Source organism: Dermacentor albipictus, chromosome 10 (assembly GCF_038994185.2).
Source record: "Dermacentor albipictus isolate Rhodes 1998 colony chromosome 10, USDA_Dalb.pri_finalv2, whole genome shotgun sequence".
Lineage (NCBI taxonomy): Eukaryota > Metazoa > Arthropoda > Arachnida > Ixodida > Ixodidae > Dermacentor > Dermacentor albipictus.
Window position 1 is genome coordinate 2,814,299 of NC_091830.1, and position 22,489 is coordinate 2,836,787.

The 22,489-nt window shown below is 47.7% G+C and overlaps 2 protein-coding genes across 2 annotated transcripts in view; one reads left to right on the forward strand and one right to left on the reverse strand.

The window, feature by feature from the left end:
* Positions 1 to 22,489, forward strand: part of LOC135911953 (chitinase-3-like protein 1) — a 205,403-nt gene that overhangs the window by 97,124 nt on the left and 85,790 nt on the right. The window lies entirely within an intron of this gene.
* On the reverse strand, positions 13,978 to 16,913 carry LOC139050514 (putative nuclease HARBI1). The gene is made up of 3 exons (XM_070526982.1): positions 16,417 to 16,913; positions 15,416 to 15,974; positions 13,978 to 15,057 (listed from the first exon to the last, which is right to left on the reverse strand). Exons 1-3 carry the CDS (start codon positions 16,742 to 16,744, stop codon positions 14,700 to 14,702), a joined length of 1,245 nt encoding a protein of 414 aa, XP_070383083.1. The 5' UTR covers positions 16,745 to 16,913; the 3' UTR covers positions 13,978 to 14,699.

Genomic DNA, 22,489 nt, shown 5'->3' on the forward strand with positions numbered 1-22,489 from the left:
CTCGCTGCGTGCTTTGCAAACTTGTCTGATAGTGTGTTGATTTGGCTTGTCTCTTTGTATAGTCAGATGTAGGACTTTAGAAAAGTCAACACATCTTTGGCTTCAAATGTTTATAACAACATTAAGCCCACAATGTTACGGAATTGAAAATCTAAAGCACGACTTTGGAAATGTCAATGAATCATTCCCATCAACAGTTTATGAGAACTTCATACCCATAAAGTTCGAGAATTGAAATCATGTTCTCCGTCGATTGCGCGGCCTCCGCGAGATGCCACGCCGAGACCGCTTGCCATTAAAACGCCCTTGAAACTTTGTGCTCAGGAGGGGCTCCTTGCGTTACGATATGTGACTCCCTGTGCATGGGCGTTGCCGTGAAATCCAGTCCGATTTCGCAATGTTCGCGCTGAAATGTCTTTTCGAGCATGAAAAGGTCATTCTAGACTAAATCCAGCATGATTTCCGGCGCCGGGGGTTATTTTTGTTGGCGGCGCACGACAGCACGAAAAAATTTCGGGGGGGGGGGGGGAGGCTGAAGCCCCATAAGCCCCCCCTTGGCTACGCCCCTGTGCAGCACCAATCCTCGCGTCGCGTGCGTGACGCATCCGACGACGCCGGCCGCTGCCTCGTGCGCTCGAAACGCCGGACTTACATCCGATCCTTGAGTAGATAAAAATTGCAGACAGGTGCTTGCACTTTGCCAACAATCTATTAGGACACCAGTACTTCGCCTCCACAACCAATGGGTCCCGGAATACATCGGTGATTTTCGCCATAATCTCGTGCGGGCACGCTGTAACGCCGGAGGTTCGCGCACACAGCGCAACCAGTTCAGCCTCATTACTCACTGTAACTCTCGTTGTTGTTGTTGCTAAAAACTTTACTTAAACAGAGGTGTTGGGGCCACGTAGGCCTGAGCCTCAGTGATCTTTTCGAGGGTATTGTGCACTCTGAGCTCGAGGAGTCGATACGCCGGCGTGGTGATCGGGAGCCCAAGGGCCCGCTTCACTACCTTTCGGATGTATTGATCTTGTCACGCTCCGATTGTTTCCACTTATGTATTGCTGCGACATAGGTGAAGTGACATAAGACGAACGCGTGTACGAGACGCAGCAGATTGTCTTCTTTGAGGCCGTGGTGACGGTTGGCCACCCTGCGTACGAGTTGTATTGCGTTGTCCGTCTTTGTCGTCAGCTTGTGGACCGTCTGGATCTTTGATTCGCCCACCTCGATAATCATTCCCAGTACTCGGATGGAGTCGACCCTGGGGATTGGGCGACCGTCTCAGGTGTGGACGGTGATGTTGCGCTCGGTTGGTGGTTTCCATCCCTTAGGCCTTTTGCCTTGTCGTTTTGGGCTGTACAACAACTCCGATTTGGCGGAGGAGCAGTTGAGGCCCGTGTGGTCGAGGTAAGACTCGGCAGTTTCGACTGCCTCCTGCAGAGCGGATTCGATAAAGCCATTCAACCCCACGGAGCACCAGAGGGTGATGTCGTCCGCGTATACCGTATGGTTGAGGCCTTGTATCTTCGAGAGGCGTTCGGAGAGTCCAATCATCACCAGGCTGAACAGCGTCGGTGAGAGGACGGAGCCCTGGGGGGTGCCACGCTGTCCGAGCTCGACTTGTTCCGACGTGAAGTCTCCGGCACGGAGCACGGCCTTGGGACGGGTTAGGAAGGAGCGGAAGAACTCGTAGAACCGGCGCCCGAGCCCTAAGTCTGCGATCGCCTTAAGTATTGCCGAGTGCTGGATGTTATCGAAAGCCTTCTCCAGGTCAAGGCCGAGCATGGCGCAGGTGCCCCAAGTAGCCCCGGCGTCTATGATCTGGTGTTTCAGGAGAAGCATCGTATCCTGCGTCGAGAGCCCGGGTCGGAAGCCGTTCATGTGGTGCGTGAAACAGTCCTGGTCTTCGAGATACTGGCCAACTCTGTTGAGTACGACATGCTCGGCCACCTAACCATGCTACCTAACAGCCACCTAACATGCTCGGCACGACGTGAGCGAGATGGGGCGAAGGTTATCGACGCCAGGCGCCTTGCCCGGTTTCGGAATGAGGATCGTCTTGGCGAGTTTCCAGGCATCAGGTAACTCGCCCCGCCCCCACACGTCGTTGATGGCGCCCGTGAGGTACGCGACTGAGGGGTCGTCTAAGTTCCGCAGGAGCTTGTTGGTTATGCCATCGGGGCCCGGGGCGGAACGGCTGTTTAGTTCGTGGAGAGCCAGGCGTATCTCTGCGACGGAAAATTAGGCGTCGAGGAGGGTGTTGTCGGTACCTGTGTAATCCGGATGTAGGGTCGGCGGGCCTGTGGGTATCGGCAGGTACTTGTGCACAAGCGTCATCCGGCAAAGCGGTGCCTTTGGCCTGGTGAAGGACTTTGGTGAGAGAGTGGCGCTAGTTCGTGCGGTTGTTGGTGTCGTCTAGCAGGTGTTTGAGGAGGTTCCACGTCTTCCCTTTGCGGACATGGGACTGCGGCAGGGATTTTAAGAGTAATAACGCTGGGAAATTCACTAGTTAAACTGAAGACGTCGAGCATTGAAACTTAACTTTAAAGGGCTAATTAGCTTAATATAAGTGTTTCATCATCTTTTAATAAGATACAAACCGCAAAGGAAGATGGATTATTTAATGAAAATTGGAAAAATTTGTCGGCGTACTTCTAGCGTGCTACGCCACATGAGAACGATTACGGTGGAGGCGCTGTTGAAGAAACAGAAATGACATCTACATGTATACCTGTGGTTTCATCGCACTTTAAGACAACGACGAGGAGGAGTAGGAAGCTGTTAGTTATAAATGAGGATATAGCCCTGCAAAAGTATGTCCAAAATTATAGCTTGAGCGCCTCCGTTACTTTAATGAATGTGTGTTTGAACATTCCACAATGTTGCAAGTATGACAGGTTTCTCTAACGCTGCCAGGACCGAGAGAGAGAGAGAGAGAGAGAGAGAGAGGTTCTCTAATGAAAGCAGATGTGATTTCCGTGACAGCACGTCTAGTATTCTACCACCAAGGGAATGCACACACAACACAACGTACAAATTTAAAGTACCTCGTTGAGACCGCATGTGTCCCACAGAAAACTTAAAAGCGCCTTCACATGCCGCGGCCACTAAGGCTGCCCTTGTCCACGGTCTACGTGCACGTGGTGAAGCTCAACGCACTAACATAGAGGTGCCCTTAATGCGGTCCTTAGGATTGTCAAAAGACTGCCACGAAGAAACACCGACTAGGCCAATATGTATTAATCATACAGCATTAGCTTATTCTATGAATTACGTTATCAAGTATTACTTGCAGCTCTTGTAAATCACATTGATCTACGTTTATCATACATTCTAGAAGGGCGTAGGTTACGTACTTGACGTTTATTTATTTATTTAGTTATTTATTTCTTTTTGTGACTACGTACTTTACATAGGTTCCACAACTACTCTATAAACAGCGGCTCTCTTACGACAGGAATGGTCGCCTGCTTCAGATGAAACTATTTCCTTTGTGTACCCTACTAAATAAAATATGAAATGCAGTTTAGTTACGCGTAATATCGTTTCAAAATTGTAACGTTGCTTTCAGGACCCTCTGCTCTTGTATACTAATAGGCCAAACAAGGACCAATACCAGTGGGGCAAAATCTTCTAGCCTTGACCATGCGCCGGCTTTCAATAAAAACCCCTAAGCGGAAAAAGGGGTAGCAAGTTATAGCCCTGTTTCGTTGGTCATCCAATTGTCTCTACGGTAAATTAAATTCGACTCTCCTTCGAAAAATCCAAAGAACTATGTTTAGAGAAACTGAGCAAAAACAGGGAAGCTAGCCGTATACGAAGTCAAATGCCTATATGAGCTGAAATTACAATGGTCAGAGAGATCACGCGGAAGGCTTCCGAAAAGAGCTACCCTAAGGACAAAGAAAGGGACAACGCTTAAATATTAGCAAGTGCAGACGCACTACTACAAAGTCAAGAAAACAAAACATTAGGCTTGTTTACATCAACCCAACGAAGTCCCGGAAGCTCTACTTGTCGGACTGAAACAAGAAACTTTATTGGGTTGGGGCCGAGCCAGTGTCGGGGCGGATAGTCAGCGCAATTTCCAAGAGGGGCGGGTTGACTTGCTCGACCCGCTCGAGGAAATTCACGTAAAAATCGATCAGGTTGGTCAGGGTCAGCCTGCCTTCTGACTCGAACCGTTGGTGTTGACTTCATGCAAATAAAGCGGCAGAGCCGATATGTAGTCAACAAGAGCAGCAATCACGGTTTCGATGTTCGCCCTTATTTGTTCGTATCAGTGTCACTTTTCTTTATTGTCTACGAGCACATTCCGATTTTTCAGAGCCGGTCATTGTGGTAATCACAAATATCAACGCTATCAAGAAAACGTTACATCCCGGAAGTAAGTCAAAATGGAAACTATAAGACATTGAGAGGGAAATAAGGAACGTGGCGGTAGGTTGATCAGAACTGTACCTGGTTGGCTACTCTATACACCCGGCGAGAGAAGATGAAAACAAGGTAGAAAGCAATGACTGCAAAGTCCATATATTATTCAGGAAGCGACATGGTAAGACGTCAGTGAATTCTACGTTACGATGTTATATATATATGTGCCATTTCATTTTATATTCATTGATCTATTTTTGCTTGATCAATTATTGCAATGAATGAATATAATTTATTGATAGGAAAGACAGAGAGGTCGACCTGAGCTAGTGCGCTCTAGTCTGCTACTCTGCACTGGGGAAGAGGGAAGGGGAGTGAAAGTATTGGGATGGATGATGATGATAAGAGAAGTGGTGAGTGCTTATGTACATGAGACAGTTGCCTCGCTAGAGCCGCTCGTCGAGCTTGGTGTCCTGCAGGAACTTCAACAATACTTTTGTTGCACGCACTGAAATTGCAGTGTCAGGCCATGGGCCGAGGATAGCTTCCTCCGACAGTAGTTGTCTGCCAACGCTGGCTAGGAAACTGTCTATTTTTGCTGCATGAAATAGAAAAATGGGGTAGGCGTAGTACTCTCCCCGGCAACTCTTTTAACAGAGCAGAGAAAATGGCAGCGCGTTCAGGCACGTTGGAAACGCAGTGAAAGTGTGTTGTTATTCAACCCACACGTTTGTCAGTTAGCCCAACTGACCAGAAATCTCCGCGTTGCTCTTGCAGCTTTGTTCTACGGGGATGTCCGAGGCTACGGCCTGGAGATCTCGCTCACAAGAAAACTGTTCCATCTGTCCGGCAAATGGTTGTGCGGAACGCAAGAAGGAAAGCAAGCATAGGCGTTGGAGTCAGTGCCGGCCATTGCACAAAAGGCTCAGAAAGCGGTTGAGAACGCAGTACGCAGGTTCACGTGATAGTCGGACTGCTTCACATACAAGCAGACGTCCAAATTGCACGTGCCATGACAGGTCGAACGAGGCAAACACAAAGTATTGGCACGGACAGGCCCGCTAAGGTGCCTGTCGGCTTTCATTCCGGAGAACGACAACGGGCTCCTTTGTGTGCTCTGCGGCTCACAGTTATTGCCAGTGCGTACCTTGTTAAAATGTACACACTCCCGTAAGCATGCGTGTCACAAGTAATTAAGAATACTCGACGCCCCCCCCCCCCCCACCCACCCACCCACCCTGCAACCATTATTTTACAGCCATATGTAGAGCCCTACTGGCGGTGACACAGATGCTGAGTGGCGCGCTTTATGTTGGCAAGTAAATACTGATATATGAAGTGGCAACGAAGGGAGCCAAGCTGTGCTGCTCCAGTGTCGCCGGCTGAATGCGGTGGGAAGCTCACAAGGAGACAGCAGTGCAGGGAAGGCAGCCCGCTCCTCTCAGAGAGCGTCTGTCGCTTCCCCTGTCTGAAGCGGCTTTGCCCTCCGGGTGCTCGACTCGCAGGCATAATCCTTGCCGTCAGGTGCCGGCGTTCTCGACAAATCTCGTTGCCCGCTGCAGCCAGCGGCGGCTGCAACGCGGGCGCGCGCGAGCGTCGACTTACACGAACAGATGCGCGGACTCGTGAAAAAGCGTGGCTCTATATGCGTTCGAGACGCGTCGGATTGCCGTGCGTGAAATAATAAATGGGACCGGTAACTGCTCTGAAATGCGAGCACGCTGCGTATTTTTAGAAACGTGGAACGTGCACCCATAACAAACGTAAAATACGCAATTATAATAAATAGAGTTAAAGCTCGGTCTACTGAGGGCTCGATCTTTGAATAAAAGCCTTCCTTATGCAGTACGGAACGATGCCACGGTGAATACGAATGCAGTATATTCACACCCTAGGAATGGATTATCTACATGCAACTGCGCTTTATAAGAACACCTATAGTAAAGGTATATATAAGTTTAGTGCGGGCTGGCTCCTATTCCCCGCCTGAAAAAAAAAAAAAGGCCATGATGTACTAAATAAAGAAGCAGTGAGAGCTTTTATTGATGGGGCTCTTTCCTCGAATACAAAACGCACTTTTTGACATGCTCCCCTTCTAATGCTGAGCCAACAAAAGGAAAACATATCTTTCGAACATCAGCACTAAGTACTACTTGAGCCGAATGCACTGAAGCCCCATCACAGGTTTATGTAAACCGAACTGTGAACAACCGGTAAACCCGCCGTGATGGCCTACCGTCTTTGTTGTTGCCCTGCCCGAGGGCGCGAGATCAACACGCACGCAGGCGCGCGATCGAGTTTGCCCGCCGTGGTTGCTTAGCGGCTACGGGGTCGGGTTGCTGGGCACGAGGCCGCGGGATCGAATCCCCGCCGAGGCAGCGGCATTTCGATGGGGGCGAAACGTGAAAACACCCTTGTACTTATATTAAAGGGACACTAAAGGTTAATATTAGGTCAACGTGTACTGTTGAAATACCATCCCAGGAACCTCGAAACGCTTGTTTCATGCGAAGGAGATACTTATTTTAGGAGAACATGCGTTCTGAAGCGTCCGCGTACCTCTAGCGCAGTTCAAGTCGCCCGTCCTCCGATCGAGGAGTGGTGACGTCATGGTCTCATAGTGACGTTGCGTCATCGGTGAGTAAAACGGCGCCCGCAGACGGCGCTACGGCTTTTCTGCGCATAACGCAAACGCGCGGCCAGAAACATAGCCAAGACAGAGCCGACAGCAGCACGAAAGCGGAAATATGGTGGCTAGCGGAAGGGAAAGCGCGCGACGATAAGCTGGTTGTTTATTTTATGACGCCAACTTTGACGCTCCTTGCAATGGACGACCCTGACAACGACACATTGGCTCGCGATGCTGGGCTCGACTTTAGCGATTTAAGCACTGCTGAACGTGACCTGCTGCTCAGGGCTCGAGCTGCCGGCGTCGTTGCGTGCTACTACGATGGCAACTGTATGTCATGGCTGTACATATTAGCACATTTTTAGCTTTTCTATCGTGAAAACCAAATGCTTCACTCACCGTCCCGTCTTCCACCTGCAGTTGTTCTTGCGCATCGGAGAATGCAGGCAAGACCGACGGAACAGCGTTACGGGAAAGCATTTCTTTGAAAGGCACTCCAAACGACTTCAGGAAGTCGGCGTTGAACTCGTAATCCTCTGGATGAAAGTGCAGCGAGCACACTATGTGATTTTTCGGCTCTTTGCCAGCGCGCTGTGGCAGGGGTACGGCACTTAACCACTTCGATCGGAGCGGTTCACTTGTTGGCACACAGTGATAAGTAACGTTGTATTCGCCGCTGCAACTGCCCTTGGCTAAGTTCCGCGGACCGTTCGCGCATCCCACGACATCACATGGACGTGGCATTCTCACTGCTTGTTCCAATGCAAGTCTCGCGAGCCAGCAAAACCAGCGCAGCACGACGCGATAACGAAACAACTGAAACTCCGAAGCGCGCGCGGCGCCGAGTCGAGCGAAAACGAAACCTTTCGACCACCCATACTACTGAATGGCAACGTCAAAATGTTATTTTTCCTTAGAATCGAACAGAAGTAGACAAGTAGCATTTTCTTCCGTCCTATAGCCTAATGAAATGATCTTTTTAATACTAGTAGTTGAGTACTAGTGAAATAAATTATGATGCGGAGTGCCTTCGTCATCGGGCTAGTACCGGAATGTCGCTGGGGGGTCTCAAATCGTATCATGCATTTACCTCAATTTCTCGGTTACTAAAGCTCTGTTCACGATTATATTGACGCCTTAGACGTTCTAGAGGATTGCTTTATCACTTGACTTCATAGTAACCTTTAGTGTCCCTTCAAGTGGACGTTAAAGAACCCCAGCAGCAGAAGCTTGATGTGGGAGAGTTGGTTTTGCATACTTGAAGAAAAGAGCGCTACGAAGACGCGGACTAAAAGAGGAACATGTACGACGGATCTTGCGCCTTGTCCGTCGTACATGTTCCTCTTTTAGTCCGCGTCTTCGTAGCGCTCTTTTCTTCAAAGAAGCCCAGGTGGTCCAAATTTCCGGAGTCCCCTACTACGGCGTGCCTCGCAGTCAGATCGTGGTTTCGGCACGTAGAAGTGCGTAATTTAATTTATTTAACCGTCAAGTGATCAACTCTTGGTGACGCCGGTCGGGAGAAGTATACTTCGACTATGGAAAACATTGATAAGAAAGCCGGCAACTTGTTTTTGCAAGATTCATTATTACATTAGTCCTGAAATTTCCTTCTTTCAATGTACCTCAAAGTCTCTTGCCTGTTTCCACAGGGGACTACATTCGGTACTCTAGCGACACACACACAGAAAAAAAAAAGCCTAAATGCCATCATCAGTCCAAGTACCTAATAGGGGCATTTAGCACATGTCTTCTGCGCTGGGCAGAAAATCGTGCGTGCCACTGATTTTCCTTTCTGCTTTCGATTCTTCTCGATTATTTGTTTGCATTGTGGAAAAGGGAAAAAAGCAAGAAAGCCACATCCACAGCAGCTTGGAAAAATTATGACGATGTTAGTATGCGATAGTGGCAGACTAAGCTATACCAAGGCACAAGCCTGACAGTTTGGGCAAGTTGGCATTGCATAATCAAGAATAAAGACGCACCAACTGGAGAAAGATAGATGCGCCATTTTTTCTCCCAGTGTCCAGTTGGTGCTCTTTTTAAATTTTTTTTTCTCCTACAGCGATAGACTCTCCTCACGGATGTTTGCACATCGCTGCTCGGTTGCGCGCCGCGTTGACTCCGCAATGTAGCAGTGGGTGAGCCCGGCTGAAGGCGAAATCACATCTAATAAGTTAAATTTAAACAGTGTTATATTTTTGCACATGGCTGCTGGCCACCATCGCGAAGAACTTGAAGAAAATGGAACCCTCACTTTGAAGTGTATTTGGAATAATTCTTTAATGAAAAAAATATAAGAAAAGGGACTCATTGTATCGTATGTGTGTGGTGTCGTGTGTCTTATCCTAAATATCGGAAGACTGAGTATAGGGATTACTTAGGATAAAAGAAATTGAAAGAGCATTGATTGGTCGACGGCTGGGAACGTTTGCAATTTTCATACACATCGGTGAATCCACGAGAAACTTGAAGAGAGCGTTGGCTGGTTATCGGTGTTTTATCGAAAGGCGACAGCATTGTGGGCTTCCAAAATTGCCATCAACATTTTCGATAAAGGAAGTACTGCATAACGAGTAGACAGGAGCTGCGGAACCGCTTCATCTCTCGCCCTCCCCCACTTTCATTTCTGCGCCTTCACTTCTTCGCAATAGCCACTACTTGCAGCTCGCGGACTGCAATGATGCGGGGCTCATTTTTCCTAATTATGAAATGCAATTACGAGGCGGCTAATTTGGGAAGGAATAAGACGAGCTGCATCGTAGTGCAAAGGCGGATCCCTGTGTGCCTTTTTTTTCTTTTCAACGTGCGCACTCCACAGAAAATTTCACTCACCATCTTTCTACCACTCGTGGAACGCGCACGCCAGAGTCTTCTATCCATGCGCATGCATTCCGACAGAACCGTTCTTGTTTGCCTGAATGCGTTGCCTGCGCTCTGCACCTACTGATTATACGGTGTAGTAATGCAATTCGGGAAAATTGAACGCAGAAAATGACATTCTACGCTCCCCCTTCTCCCGAATTCCGATCGCCCCCGTCCTAATCTCGGTCACTCTTTTCTGAATTGAAGTTTTTTTATAAGCTGCCATCTTATACAGGCTCCAGATAAGTACGTTGGACAAAAATAAAGCTCAATGTGTTTTTTTTTGGTTGACTCCATGCTGCTTGAACGCGAAAAAATTGCGCAGCGGTGATGGAAACATTTCACTACGCCCACACCCGCGTCTCCCGCATAGCTCCAACGGGAAAGAAATTGTGTGTTTGGACATCATGCTAAGGATGCGCTTATATCGACGCACCAATTTATGTGGCGGTGAAGGAAAAGCCATATGGAAGCAAAGCGGTCACAAGTGAGAGCGCTCCTTCAGATAATGCTACATTCTTATTCGTGATACTTGAAGCTGCGAAACTGAGAACATCTTACAAAGTGGTAGATCGTTCATATTGATATAAGACATAAAATATACCACTCAATTTGACATATTTTGCCGCTTTCCTATTCCGCGGCCGGCCAAATGAGGATCCGTCGCACATGGGATCTGCGCTGATTCCTCAGTATCTCTACGAAGAAACCGAAAGGCCGACGAGTTCTGCCGGACTACTTGGCGCAGGTAAGCATGGGAAGGACCTCCGCACTTGTAGCGTTCTCTTGATTACCAGAGAAAGCTGTCCGCTAGTATAGACAGTTCCGTTCTGCTACAGGCAGCCAAATGGGTGGAGCTCGTGATGACGGTACCTTCTTCCGGCACTGCAAGTGGCTACGCACATATTTTGGTTTACAAAATGATCATGAACATATTTACCTAATTCGGCGCATTGGCAATGGTCACACGAAATCAACGAAAAGGTACGACGCCACAACCGACACAGACTACCAGCAGATGGCAGCTGGAAGGGTTCACACAGAGTTCACAATAGGTGGTCAGAAAATTTGGTTGTGGGAGTTCATATTGTTTTTTTTTCTTTATTACTTTTTTAACCTAGGTAGGACATTATTCAGTATAATAGCAAGCGCTTGGTGGCGCAACCCATCGCCCCGTTCTAAAGGGGACGCTCATAACATCCATCCATCCATCCATCCATCCATCCATCCATCCATCCATCCATCCATCCATCCATCCATCCATCCATCCATCCATCCATCCATCCATCCATCCATCCATCCATCCATCCGTCCGTCCGTCCGTCCGTCCGTCCGTCCGTCCGTCAACCCATCCACCCATCCACCCATCTACCCATCCACCCATCCTTCCATCCATCCATCCATACATCCGTCCGTCCGTCCGTCCGTCCGTCCGTCCGTCCGTATCCTTGTCTTTTCCTCGGCGACGTTCCTCACATGCAAGCTTTGAAGCTCAACAAGCTTTACGCTATACTTCGAGCACTAACCAGATTCAAAGTCCGTGTCATGCTATCGTCGCAGCAAGGCACGACACAGAGATGCCAAACTAGGCTTATATATGAGGAACGGTGAACAGGTGACAAGGAAATACAGAGTAATAAAGGAGACCACTGGTTCAGCTGACCTGCTTTAACAATGGTGCATCAAGAATACAAAAAAAAATTTATCGCTACAGCGTGACAATGAACCGCGCAAGAAAGAAGTACAGTACTTCCAACATTTTTAAAGCGTTAACGCCAAGATGTATAAAGCGGAAGGCAAGAGTAGGCTTACGATGCGCCCCTCTCAAGGCGATAAGGAAAAGTGAAAATGCGGACGATTAATTCAAAGGGTCGCATCGCCTGCACTTCACTTTAAGCGTTCTAATCGAAGATCAGTCCTCCCGACAGAGTTTACGGAAGCCCACTATAACCGAGGCATGAACTATGACCTATAGACGTGTATACGAATTCCCTCCGACGGTTCCTAGTAAAGCAAATCCTTTGTTTAAAAAAACTATTATCTCGCTCGTCGAAATCAGAGCGACTGTAACCGAATGGCTCCTCCTTACCATTTCTCTTACTTTCGCAGTTCGGAGAAAAAGAACAACTTTGTTTTCAGACTCAAGTCGAACTTCCTGCCACTTTGTTCCTGCCGAAAGTCCCGGTGCTTTGGCGAAGAGCTGAGCGCAGTTGATTTCCTAGATAAGCTACTATGCCTACATGCTTCTTGATTATTTTTCTTGGATTATATCAGACCATTTTTCGTCGCCTGACTATAGCCGTCGCAGATTTGTCGGAAGACCTGCGTGCGAGAACAGAATCATCGCACTGGCGGAGGAATATAAACGAGGCTACAACTAAATCGGTAAATGGATACCAAGACGACGCAAGAGTGAGAGCTGCCATGTAGTTTCTTTTCTTGTCAATTTATATTAGGGCAAAGCTTTATTCACTTATCCCCTCCCCCTTTCCAATTTTTCTTTTTTTTTTGGGGGGGGGGGCGTGGGGGGTTCTGGAATTTGGGTAAACAAGCTAGTTTCTCGCCCAACAGATTACGCGTGTAGCCCTAAATGTTGACTGATGACGTGTTCAGTGCACTGCGTCGTTCTTCGCTGTGCCTCCACACGACTCTCATGGCCATTTTTCCTTTAGGTCGAGCATAATACATATCGCTTTAGCACTGCGACCTAGGCCTCTTTCTCTCTCTGACGTCTCTGAAAGTGATACGTCAAGAAACGTGCAATTTCATTTTAAAGGCCTACTCTGCAGCAGAATGAGAATCATTCAATGAAACAAATAAACACTTCTTTTTGAAGCACGACAAAGACTATTATATCTCAGAACTTCGAGCTTAAATGATCCAAGTGACAAAAAATTGGCGCTCAAAATGTATGGTTTTGGTAACTTTGCCTATAACAGAATCCAAATATCGCTTGTCAACAGGCATGCGCGGTTTTCGAGAAACTTAATGGTGCATCCAGACGAAGGACCGAATCCGGATGTGCAGGGCCGGACGGCGCGTCACGTGACCTCACATCAGCGATGTGCTTCGTCCGCGCCTCTTCCGTGAGCCGCGCGGACGGATAACGCCAAACCGTTTTTCACATCCAGATTCTGGCGGGGTAAAGCTGCAGCTTTAACGGGCCAGGAGAAAAGTGTCTGGCAACCAGTACACTTCTCTCCTGCTCGAGGACAGCCGCATTGCAGTAAACAGTCCATTTGCTGGCGCCTGGTTTGAGTGGTTCGCAGCTCCTGGTGTCGTTGAACAATGAACTTGTGCGATGACGCCGCCTTTTATTTCATCCACATGGTGGAAGAGTTTCCCATTTTGTGGGACCTCAGTCGTGCAGACTATGCGGACACGGTAAAAAAACAATCAATCTGGGAGCATATCGTGGAACAGATGAAGGAGAATTGGCCAACCTACGGTCCGTACAGTGTCGGTAAGTGCTTTGACATATTCCAGCGCCTGAAAAAGCGATGCGATATTACATCAGACAGTAGGTTGCATCTTGCGTGACTGACATTGTAAACAATGCAGGTGCCTTATTTTGCAGCGGTGCTATTGGTCTATTATAGGCCGTTCTAAGGGAGAGGTACGTCGGACAGACGTTATCGCCTGTGGCGCTCGTATTTAGTCATGCCGGATTGTACCTTTCTCGGGCTTTTCGGCCCTCTACCTCTAATATAACATCATTGATTTTCCCAGGGGAGCAGTAGGGGTCGCGGTAGAGACCAGGTCTGCTCTCCTGGAACGGTATCTTCACTAGTGTCAGGCTTTTCGAATACTGCTCTCCGTGACTTATGCATGCTGCTACGTGAGTGTTACTGATTACCCGAATTTCTCGCAGAGGCGCTGAAGAGGTTCTTCGACAATAAGAGAAGAACATACCGGTTGGAGCGAAAAAAAATGGAGGACACTAAGAGCGGCCAACCCGCCAGCGACGTCTACGCAGGCCGATGGAAATTTTTCAAGGCATTGAAATTTCTCGATGCGGTGAAAGTTAAAGTACGCCGCTCAGTAATGGGCCAAGCTCTGCAAGAGGTGGCTGAGCCAGAAATGGTATGTTTGAAAAGGCAACCGGTTACTAATCTCTTGAAATATTAAATTTTATTTCAAGATGCATCTTGTACCCAGAAGGGACATTCAGTTGTGTTCAATAATGTTCTGCACGTTTTGTAGCCGTATTCGGATGCCTCCAATATAACGCGTTATCAGAGCGAATTTGGTCCTCCCAAGCGTTAATGTAATTGAAGTAAAACGTTGTTACTTTGTTTCTGCTGCAGGCAAGAAATTTCGTTCTTTTACGATTTATTTGATTCAGAACCCCTTTGTTGCAGCCTCCTGTGTCACAGGACACTGATAAGACACCAGACGCGGCCGCAGTGGACGAGGCTGCCTCGGTGGATGAGGCTGCCACAGCTGATGACGCTGTCCTCGGTGAAGGCTGCACCACGGAGAGAGAGATTGAACCGCACACCGACCTCTCCGCAGCACCAAGTACATCCTTAAGTGCAGCACCGACCAGAAAAAGACGGCGGAATTGTAATCCGCGCGAAGACATGTGGTCGCAGCGGCAAAAGGTCCTCGAAAAAATAGCCGTAAACATGCAGCCAACACAACCTGCGATCACTGACGATGCGTGTGAGCATTTCGGGAAGCTTGTCGCTGCGACTATGCGGGCGATACCGAAAACAAGGCAGCTGTCATGCCAAGTGGAAATGCTGCAGGTGATGCAAAGGCACATGGAAGCTTAATAACACGCAGAAAAAATAAAATGTTCATTCCATTTCAGTGTTGACATCTGTATTCAATTTCGAGGTTTTCTGTAGATGCTCACATCCAAGTGGGCAAACTGCCGCTGCCATGGCACGGCGCCCGTGTCATTGAAGAACGAACACAGCTTATCACGCACTGCAGCACCAACAGCACCAATTCTACCACGCGACGCTGCTTGGCCGGACAGGAGTGACCCAGCAGGGTTTGGTTCGACTTTTAAGTCTGGCACGCTGATGACATCGTTGCCTAAAAAATTGTGCAGCACACATGCCGCATTCACGATGGCAGTCACCCTCTCTGGAGATGCATTGATGACTGTGTGGAAACACCCGAAGCGGTTTGCCAGTATCCCAAAAGCGTTTTCGACGACACGGCGAGCCCTTGACAGCCTGAAAAGTAAAGGAGATGTTAATCCAGATCATGAATTGCATGGCAGAGGAATAGTAAATATGCTACACCACCTGCCTAACACAAAGCCCAACCAACGACTCCAGAAATTAAGCCTTCACTGATTATTAGTAGTCACTAATTTAGACAATATTAAGTTGCTTACATCGTAAGCGCTTGCATGTAATGAAATGAAACAGTGGAGTTGCTTTATGCCAACATTGGCACATCCCAATGCAGAATGTAGCATGCGCAGTATGAACTAATCAACTTTGGAGACTTTAGTAGATGCGAAAATGCATTGTTAAAGTTCAAGCTTTCATGTGATATCTGCTGCGTTATGTGCAATATGCGTCTTACCTGTAATTAAAGATCTTCTTATCTTCTGTCAGATTTGTGCCCCCAAAAGGTTTCATTAAATTCCGTCCCATAGGAAATGCGTCGTCTGCAACGAACACAGGTGGAAAGAGCACATCAGGTGAGCTGGACACCTTCACAAGTTCTGGCAGGCCTGCACTTCTGTTTCCTACGTCTCTCTGTAGGGGTGTCGTTTGCCAGACCGCAGCGTCTCCTTCTGAGCCTGGTGCACCGACATCAGTGTACAAAAACCGGTAATTTGCGTCGACGACAGCGAAGAGAATTATACTGAAGCTTTTCTTGTAGTTCCTGTAAATAGTTCCCGAATTTGGTGGCTTCTTTATGAGTACGTGCTTGCCATCCATGGCCCCAATGCAGTTCGGGAAGTTCCACTTGTTATCAAAGCCTTCCATCACGTATTTCCATTCCTCCTCTGTGCGGGGTGTTCTTATAAAGTTGCTTCCCAGTTCCTCGTAAATGGCAGTACATGTTTCATGTATAATGTCATTCACACTTGAATGACCGAGCCTAAACTGTCGGCTCAGGGAATAGTGACTCTCTCCTGTAATTCAAAAAAAAAAGAAATCTCAGTGAACTGCTCGCGAGCACACCACAAAAAAAGTAGGAAGTGTACAACAAATACATCTGATATCTGGCTGTTTCAGAGCAGTAAATGAATACAGTATCAGCGAAAAGCAATCGCGCTCGCTGGTGTAGTTGAGTGTAAACAGATCAATATTATCTCATGCATGTTTATGCAAAAAGTTGGTGCGGACAGCACGGCCGTACAAAACTTGTGTTTACTCGTGATACCCCTTCCACGCGAACCCTCTGGATCTGCATTGGATATTTCGGGTGCGATTGAGCTCGTACGCTACCACATGAGCGCGCTTGAACACACTTGTGTAGCGAAGCGGCCTTCGATCAGCACCAAGCTCACTTTTCAACCGGTATACATTTACCACGGCGCTCTCCGTAATAACTTGGAAATGTGTGACACTTACCTGAAGCAAGGTACCGCAGTGTCACCTGCAGCCGTGTTTCCGCCGATATACAACGGCGCATAACGGTATCCTCCCTTCGTATGCGGGGCCCCACGCGTGACAGCAGTTGCAGAAACTGCTCTCTGCTAACACGAAGTAGCCTCCGGTATTCGTCGAGGTCAGTCTTCAGGAGCTCTTCGTAGAGCAGGTTCTGGATCCCCAATTCTTTCCTTCCTATCCAGTCTTTCCGCCAACAACGCCGTTTTCGTGGAAGCAAATCAAAGTCCTCGTCAATTTCTGACACAACAACAGCCATCGCGGCCAAACGTCGCTTTCTGCCGGCCTCCATTTTGTCGAATACTCTCACAATACGCGGAAGAAACTCTCAGACCAGACTGCTGCTAGCCAGCGCAGAGGCTGCGGTCGAGAGTAATCCGGCTCTGTGGCGCTGTCGTCTGAGAGGGCCTCGTCCGCCGTGTGGATGCGCTTGCATCCGGACGGTCCGTGGCATAGTCGTCCGCGTCCGCTTAAAATCCGGATTCGGTCCTTCGTCTGGATGCACCATAAAGAACAGAAACTGATAGGTTTGAGAATCGTGGGCAGCGACTCGAGAGCAACCTTTGTGAAACGAGACGACACGAAGAAAATGGATGGCAACTTCCCGCAAACATAGCTGCACACAGTATTATTTTACTATAGTGATTGTCATTTGAATGCTGTGCATTCTTTATTGTCATGGCTCAGTGCACGGACAGAGCAAAGGTAAACAAACACCTGGTCTTCCTATCGGCCCTTGGTGGTCGTTTGGTTCTACGAATATGTGAGAATGAGAGATGTCAGCGAAAGATGTAAGAAGACAGAGCATTCGGGTCATGTTCGATTATACGTATCCGCAGAACGCGAATTATCTTGCTTACAATGTATTATCTAATCTATTTCGGCATCACCTAATGGGGCCAACAGAAATCACTGCCATTCCGACAGATGCCTCACAAGGACAAGAATCATAAATCTGCTCTCACTCTCCATATCTTGATTAGCTTTTTTCGCTAAGGCTTCTCGATTTCATACCCAGAATTGTTGGCTGAGTTTGTGGCTGGTGTTTCGGCCCTACTGAAAGGTACTTCGTTAATCCCGACAGTCGTAGAAACAAATATATTTATCATTATGTTCACTTATCACAGCAAATAGTGGGTCTCACTTTTTTCGTCATTCCATGATCTGGTAGACTCTTACTCAAAAGAAAAGAAAATTGGTAGAGTTGGGGTTGATTCGTGGTAACGGGCGTCGAGGACAAAGAAAGCGCTCGCTTTGTGTTCTCGTCGTTCGCACTGCCCGTTAACCTGAGCCTCTTACTTCAGCTGAAGTAAATTTCGCCTGTGTATCTGTGGTCATAAAAGATCGGCTGTGAACGAAATACTCTGGAGGGGGTGGCCCTGCGTGGTTCTATTCTCTCGATAATTCCTGCGTCAGCGTGTGTAACTGCTGCTGGGTTGAGACGGTGGCAAATAATAAAGGCTCTTTGAACCCATCATTAGCAAATATATCCAAGTGTCGACACTTCATGTTTCCTTGCAGAACAGCTTGTGGCTGTAATCGAAGGATTGAGGTCCTGTACACTAAATTGGATTGTATAGTACCTGCTTTAAATTATGGGTGAGGTTCCTGTGACCCGCTTCCCAGAATTGAATGTGTCCTTCTCACTTGAGGAATTGGACGCTACTCTGGCCACATGCAGGCGCTCATCGTCGCCAGGACCAGACGGCATCACCTACGCTGCTTTATGCCACCTAGGTGAAGATTGCCGAAGCAGGTTTCTGGAATATTATAACCGGTCATGGAATGATGGCGTCGTTCCTGAGCGGTGGAAGTCCAGTCGCTTGATACCACTCCTGAAGCCTGGAAAGTCGTCACTTGACCTAGCTTCCTACCGGCCCATTGCGCTGTCCAGCTGTGTTGGGAAGGTCATGGAAAGAATGATTCTCACCCGCCTAGAATGGTATCTTGAGCGCCACAACGTATACCCCGAGGCCACGGCTGGTTTTAGAAGAGGCCGTTCTTCTATTGACAACGTCGTCGACCTAGTCACGTCTGTACAACAAGAAAAACACCACAAGTGTATATCGGTTACACTATTCCTCGACGTGAAAGGCGCCTATGATAATGTAACGCATGAAGCCATGCTTGATGCCCTGGAAAATAATGGAATTGGTCGACGCATGTTTCGGTGGCTTCGTAGCTATCTATTCAAGAGATCCTTCTTTGCGCACAGTGCAGATGGCCGAACCGCTGACCATTACACTTTCCATGGCGTCCCTGAGAGTGGGATTCTTAGCCCCGCTCTGTTCAACCTTGCAATCCTCGGACTTGCCGACGTTCTACCAATTACAGTAAACCTTTCCATACATGCTGACGACATATGCTTATGGGCCTCGGCAGCTACACCTCTCCAGGTGCGTGCACGGCTCCAAAAAGCAGTGACCCTAACATCATCGCTCCAGCGTGCTCAAGGCCTCAGCATTCCGACCGAGAAGTGCGGCTTGGTCGCTTTTACCCACAAGCCCATGACCTGGTACCCCATTTCTATTGACCACCAACCAATTTCCTACGCAAAAACTCACCGATTCCTAGGCGTTATTATAGACGGAGACATTTCATGGAGCCCCCCCCCCCCCCCATCTCATACTTGAAGAAGAGGCTTGCTTCTATCTCCCATATACTAAGGTTTCTTGCCGGTAAAATGTGGGGCACATCCGTGGCATCTATGCTTCAACTATACAGGACGCTCTTCCTAGGATACTTGCGATACAGCACACCACTGCTGTCCAATGCTAACGAAACTAACATCCATGTCCTACAGAGCACTGAAGGCCAAGCCCTTCGAACATGTCTGGGGCTACCTCGAAATACTTCAACCGTGGCAACAATTGCCACTGTGAGAGACCACCCAAAAATGACCTATATAGCTATCGACGCACTCCGGGCGCATGTCCGCTATATATCCAGAGTCCCTGACCACCATCTCGCTCGCTTGCCTGAGCAAAGACCCAAGGCAGTGTTTTCCAGATCAATTGCGGCTAACCGGCACTCTTTCTCTTTGAGACACTCACCCGCAACAAGAACGACATCCCCGATGTGGTGCTTGAAAAAGCCTCCTGTGTACCTTGCTGTACCAGGAATAGTGAAGAAAGCTAGCCTGACCACCGCGGCTCTCAAGCAGATCACATTTGAACTTCTGCATTGTTCATACGCTAACCGAATCCATGTTTACACGGATGGTTCCGTCTCGGAAAATTCTACGGGCGCCGTTGTTCTACCATCTCAATCGGTCGTCATCAAGTTTAAGACTTCACACGTAACGACATCTGCAGGTTCGCGCTGCTTTCGAATACATTGAAAAAGAACCGCCCAACAAATGGGCAATATTTTGTGACTCGAAAGCAGCCGTCTAGAGCTTGCGAAGTTTACGACGTGGCAATTATGAACAGCTGGTGTCACAAATCAACGAAACCTGCCATTGCGCTTCTGAACGAGGACATGATATCATATTTCAGTGACTGCCGGTACATTGTGGCATCGTTGGTAATTACATCGCCGATGACGCTGCCCGACGTGCCCAGGCTGGCTCACCGACACTCCTTATACCTTTATCAAGAGTTGACGCTGCAACAGAGCTTCGCAGTCTCGCTCGTACCATCACGTTAGGTTACTGGCATACACCACAGAACTCTAAGTGTTGTTTATACAGCCTCGACCCATCACTGAAACTTAAATTACCAGTGAACCTTCCACGACGTGACGCAACACTGCTGTGTCGGCTGTGGGTAGGAGTAGCATTCACCAACTCCCACAGCTATCGTATTGGAATGGCGGATTCACCAATGTGCGCTAAGTGCAAGTGTGAAGAGACCATCAGTCACCTTCTGTGCCACTGTTCAGCTTCGATAATCAACGTGAAACTCTCCAGTGTGCCTTAAATAGACTAGATGACAGGCCATTTACGGAAGCGAAGATCTTGGGAGACTGGCCTCACAGTTCATTAGCCCAGAAAGCAGTTCGAGCGCTTTTTCACTACCTGAGGGCAACAGACTTGAGTTCCCGACTATAGACATCCTACACCTAAGTCCTCTCTCTCTCTCTTTCACTCCCCATTCCCCTCCCCACGTGTAGGGTAGCAAACTGGACTCAGTCTGGCTAAACTCCCTGCCTTTCCTTCCCTCTCTCTCTCTCTCTCTCTCCGTTTCTGGCGTCCTCCCCCATTTGCCCATTATGTGGTGAAGATGAGACGATACCTCACTTGTTATGTAGAAATTTCTCATCATCACGTAAAATTATTTTAGGAGTACTGTTTCACCCTACTGGACTGAATATTTAAAGGAGGGGTATGGACACAGAAGAAAGATAAAAGGATCTAAATTGTTTTTGAGGTTCCTCATGGACTCTCCCCGTGAGGCTCACCCACGGCAGCCCTCAATTTCAATTTCAGTTTTTTTTTTCGTAAGTCTGAAGTATACATTTCAAAGAAGACAAATTCAGAGGATCTAATAGTTGCAAGAATGAACGCGAAAACCCAGTTAATATGTACATCAATGAAAAAGAACTATACAACGAACAGCATCAGGTTATTCAGAACAACTTTCAGTTAATACGATATAAAAATACAATACAATATGATGTAACACAGCCTTGTTCACAATAGCGAACAATGGTCCCAGGGGGAGTTCGAAACGTTAAAAGAGATATCGTTTTTTGGTTGGTGTCCAGCCTCCTACTTTAAATATGTTTCGTCCCGACCAGGCGCGCTTCCGTCGGATCTCGACTTCATTGGGCTGTATCCTTCCATTCTTGATATACTGCCTTTGGGAGCGCCCCATATAGGACGATTTCAAGGTCGTTTCTTTGCTAAAGTGTTACGTTACATTGCTTTTGCTCTTATCGGATCAAAATTATTCATTAGTATAACCCCAACAGTATTTTTGCCATTCGTTTGTATTAGGTACGAGCCTATATTTAGAGGCAAACCAAACCAATTTCTAATCAAAACAGCCCACGCGAGCCCGCGCAACGTGGCCTCAGTCAAGTGGCAGGCAGCGCTCGCTCAGTGTGGTGCAGCTCAATACACACTTTGACATTAGATTTCATCGGAAAGGTGCCAGGCACAATGAGATTTCTTGCAATATTCATTTCTAAAATTGTTACACAAAGCCACAGTGGGAGAGAACTGGGTGGTACTATAACAAAAGCATATATGAAAATGTTGCTATAGGCCAACAATGTGGCGCATACAGACGAGAAGGATGGTCCACATTAGATGTAATGAGAAGTACAAACATGCATTCAACGCTTTACTTCTTCCTCTCCGTCTTCTTCAGGAATAGGGTTTTAAACGCGCTTAAAATCTGTGTTGTAAAATCTGTAAATTGGGCCATAAAATTTTAAGTGATGAGGAACCAAGTATAACATGGCGTTTAGCGCCCTTTTGAGAACTACTGTAGTTATTTTATACAAAAAGATGAAAACATATATAAACGATACCTCCAATGGTTCATCGCGAAATTATCGCAAGCGCTTCTAGTGTGCGACTACAGGAAGCGGATCATTTCCATTTCTATTCTCATAAAAGGGGCAAACTAAACTTAAGGACTTCGCCGTTGCAATGGCACAGTTTTTCTTCTTTTTCTTTTGGTATATGGCCAACTGGAATAGCGATTCAAGTTAAAGCTCAGAGAAACAAAAATGAGGAGAGCAGAGAAAAGAGGAGACATGAATTAGACTAAAATGGTGCCTGACCGGCGATAATGGGGACAGCGCTTCCAATTTGCATACGAAAGTAGTGCCCGCCGCCACAAATTGCGGTTAGTGGCCGACGAAGTGTTCCGCACCCGTAGACGTTTGGAATGTAGCAGTATGCTACGCGCCCAGCAGAAAAAGCACGCTGATCATATCTCATGGGGTAAGCAGAAAAAAGATCCGCGTTTTCTTAGCCAGGTCACCAATGTGAACATAGGGATCAGAAAGCGTGGTTCATATGCTCAGAAGCACTTGCAGAGGCAGAGAAATATTATTTCATAACGATTCCGAGTCCGAGTAGACG

What these genes read in the sequence shown, in the direction of transcription:
- LOC139050514 (XM_070526982.1), bottom strand. Translation starts at nt 16,744, where the DNA reads ATGGAGGCCGGCAGAAAGCGACGTTTGGCCGCGATGGCTGTTGTTGTG. An exon ending in ACTGCGGTACCTTGCTTCAG is followed by an intron (nt 15,975 to 16,416) that starts GTAAGTGTCACA and finishes TTTGAATTACAG; the next exon opens with GAGAGAGTCACTATTCCCTG. An exon ending in AAGAAGATCTTTAATTACAG is followed by an intron (nt 15,058 to 15,415) that starts GTAAGACGCATA and finishes TTTACTTTTCAG; the next exon opens with GCTGTCAAGGGCTCGCCGTG.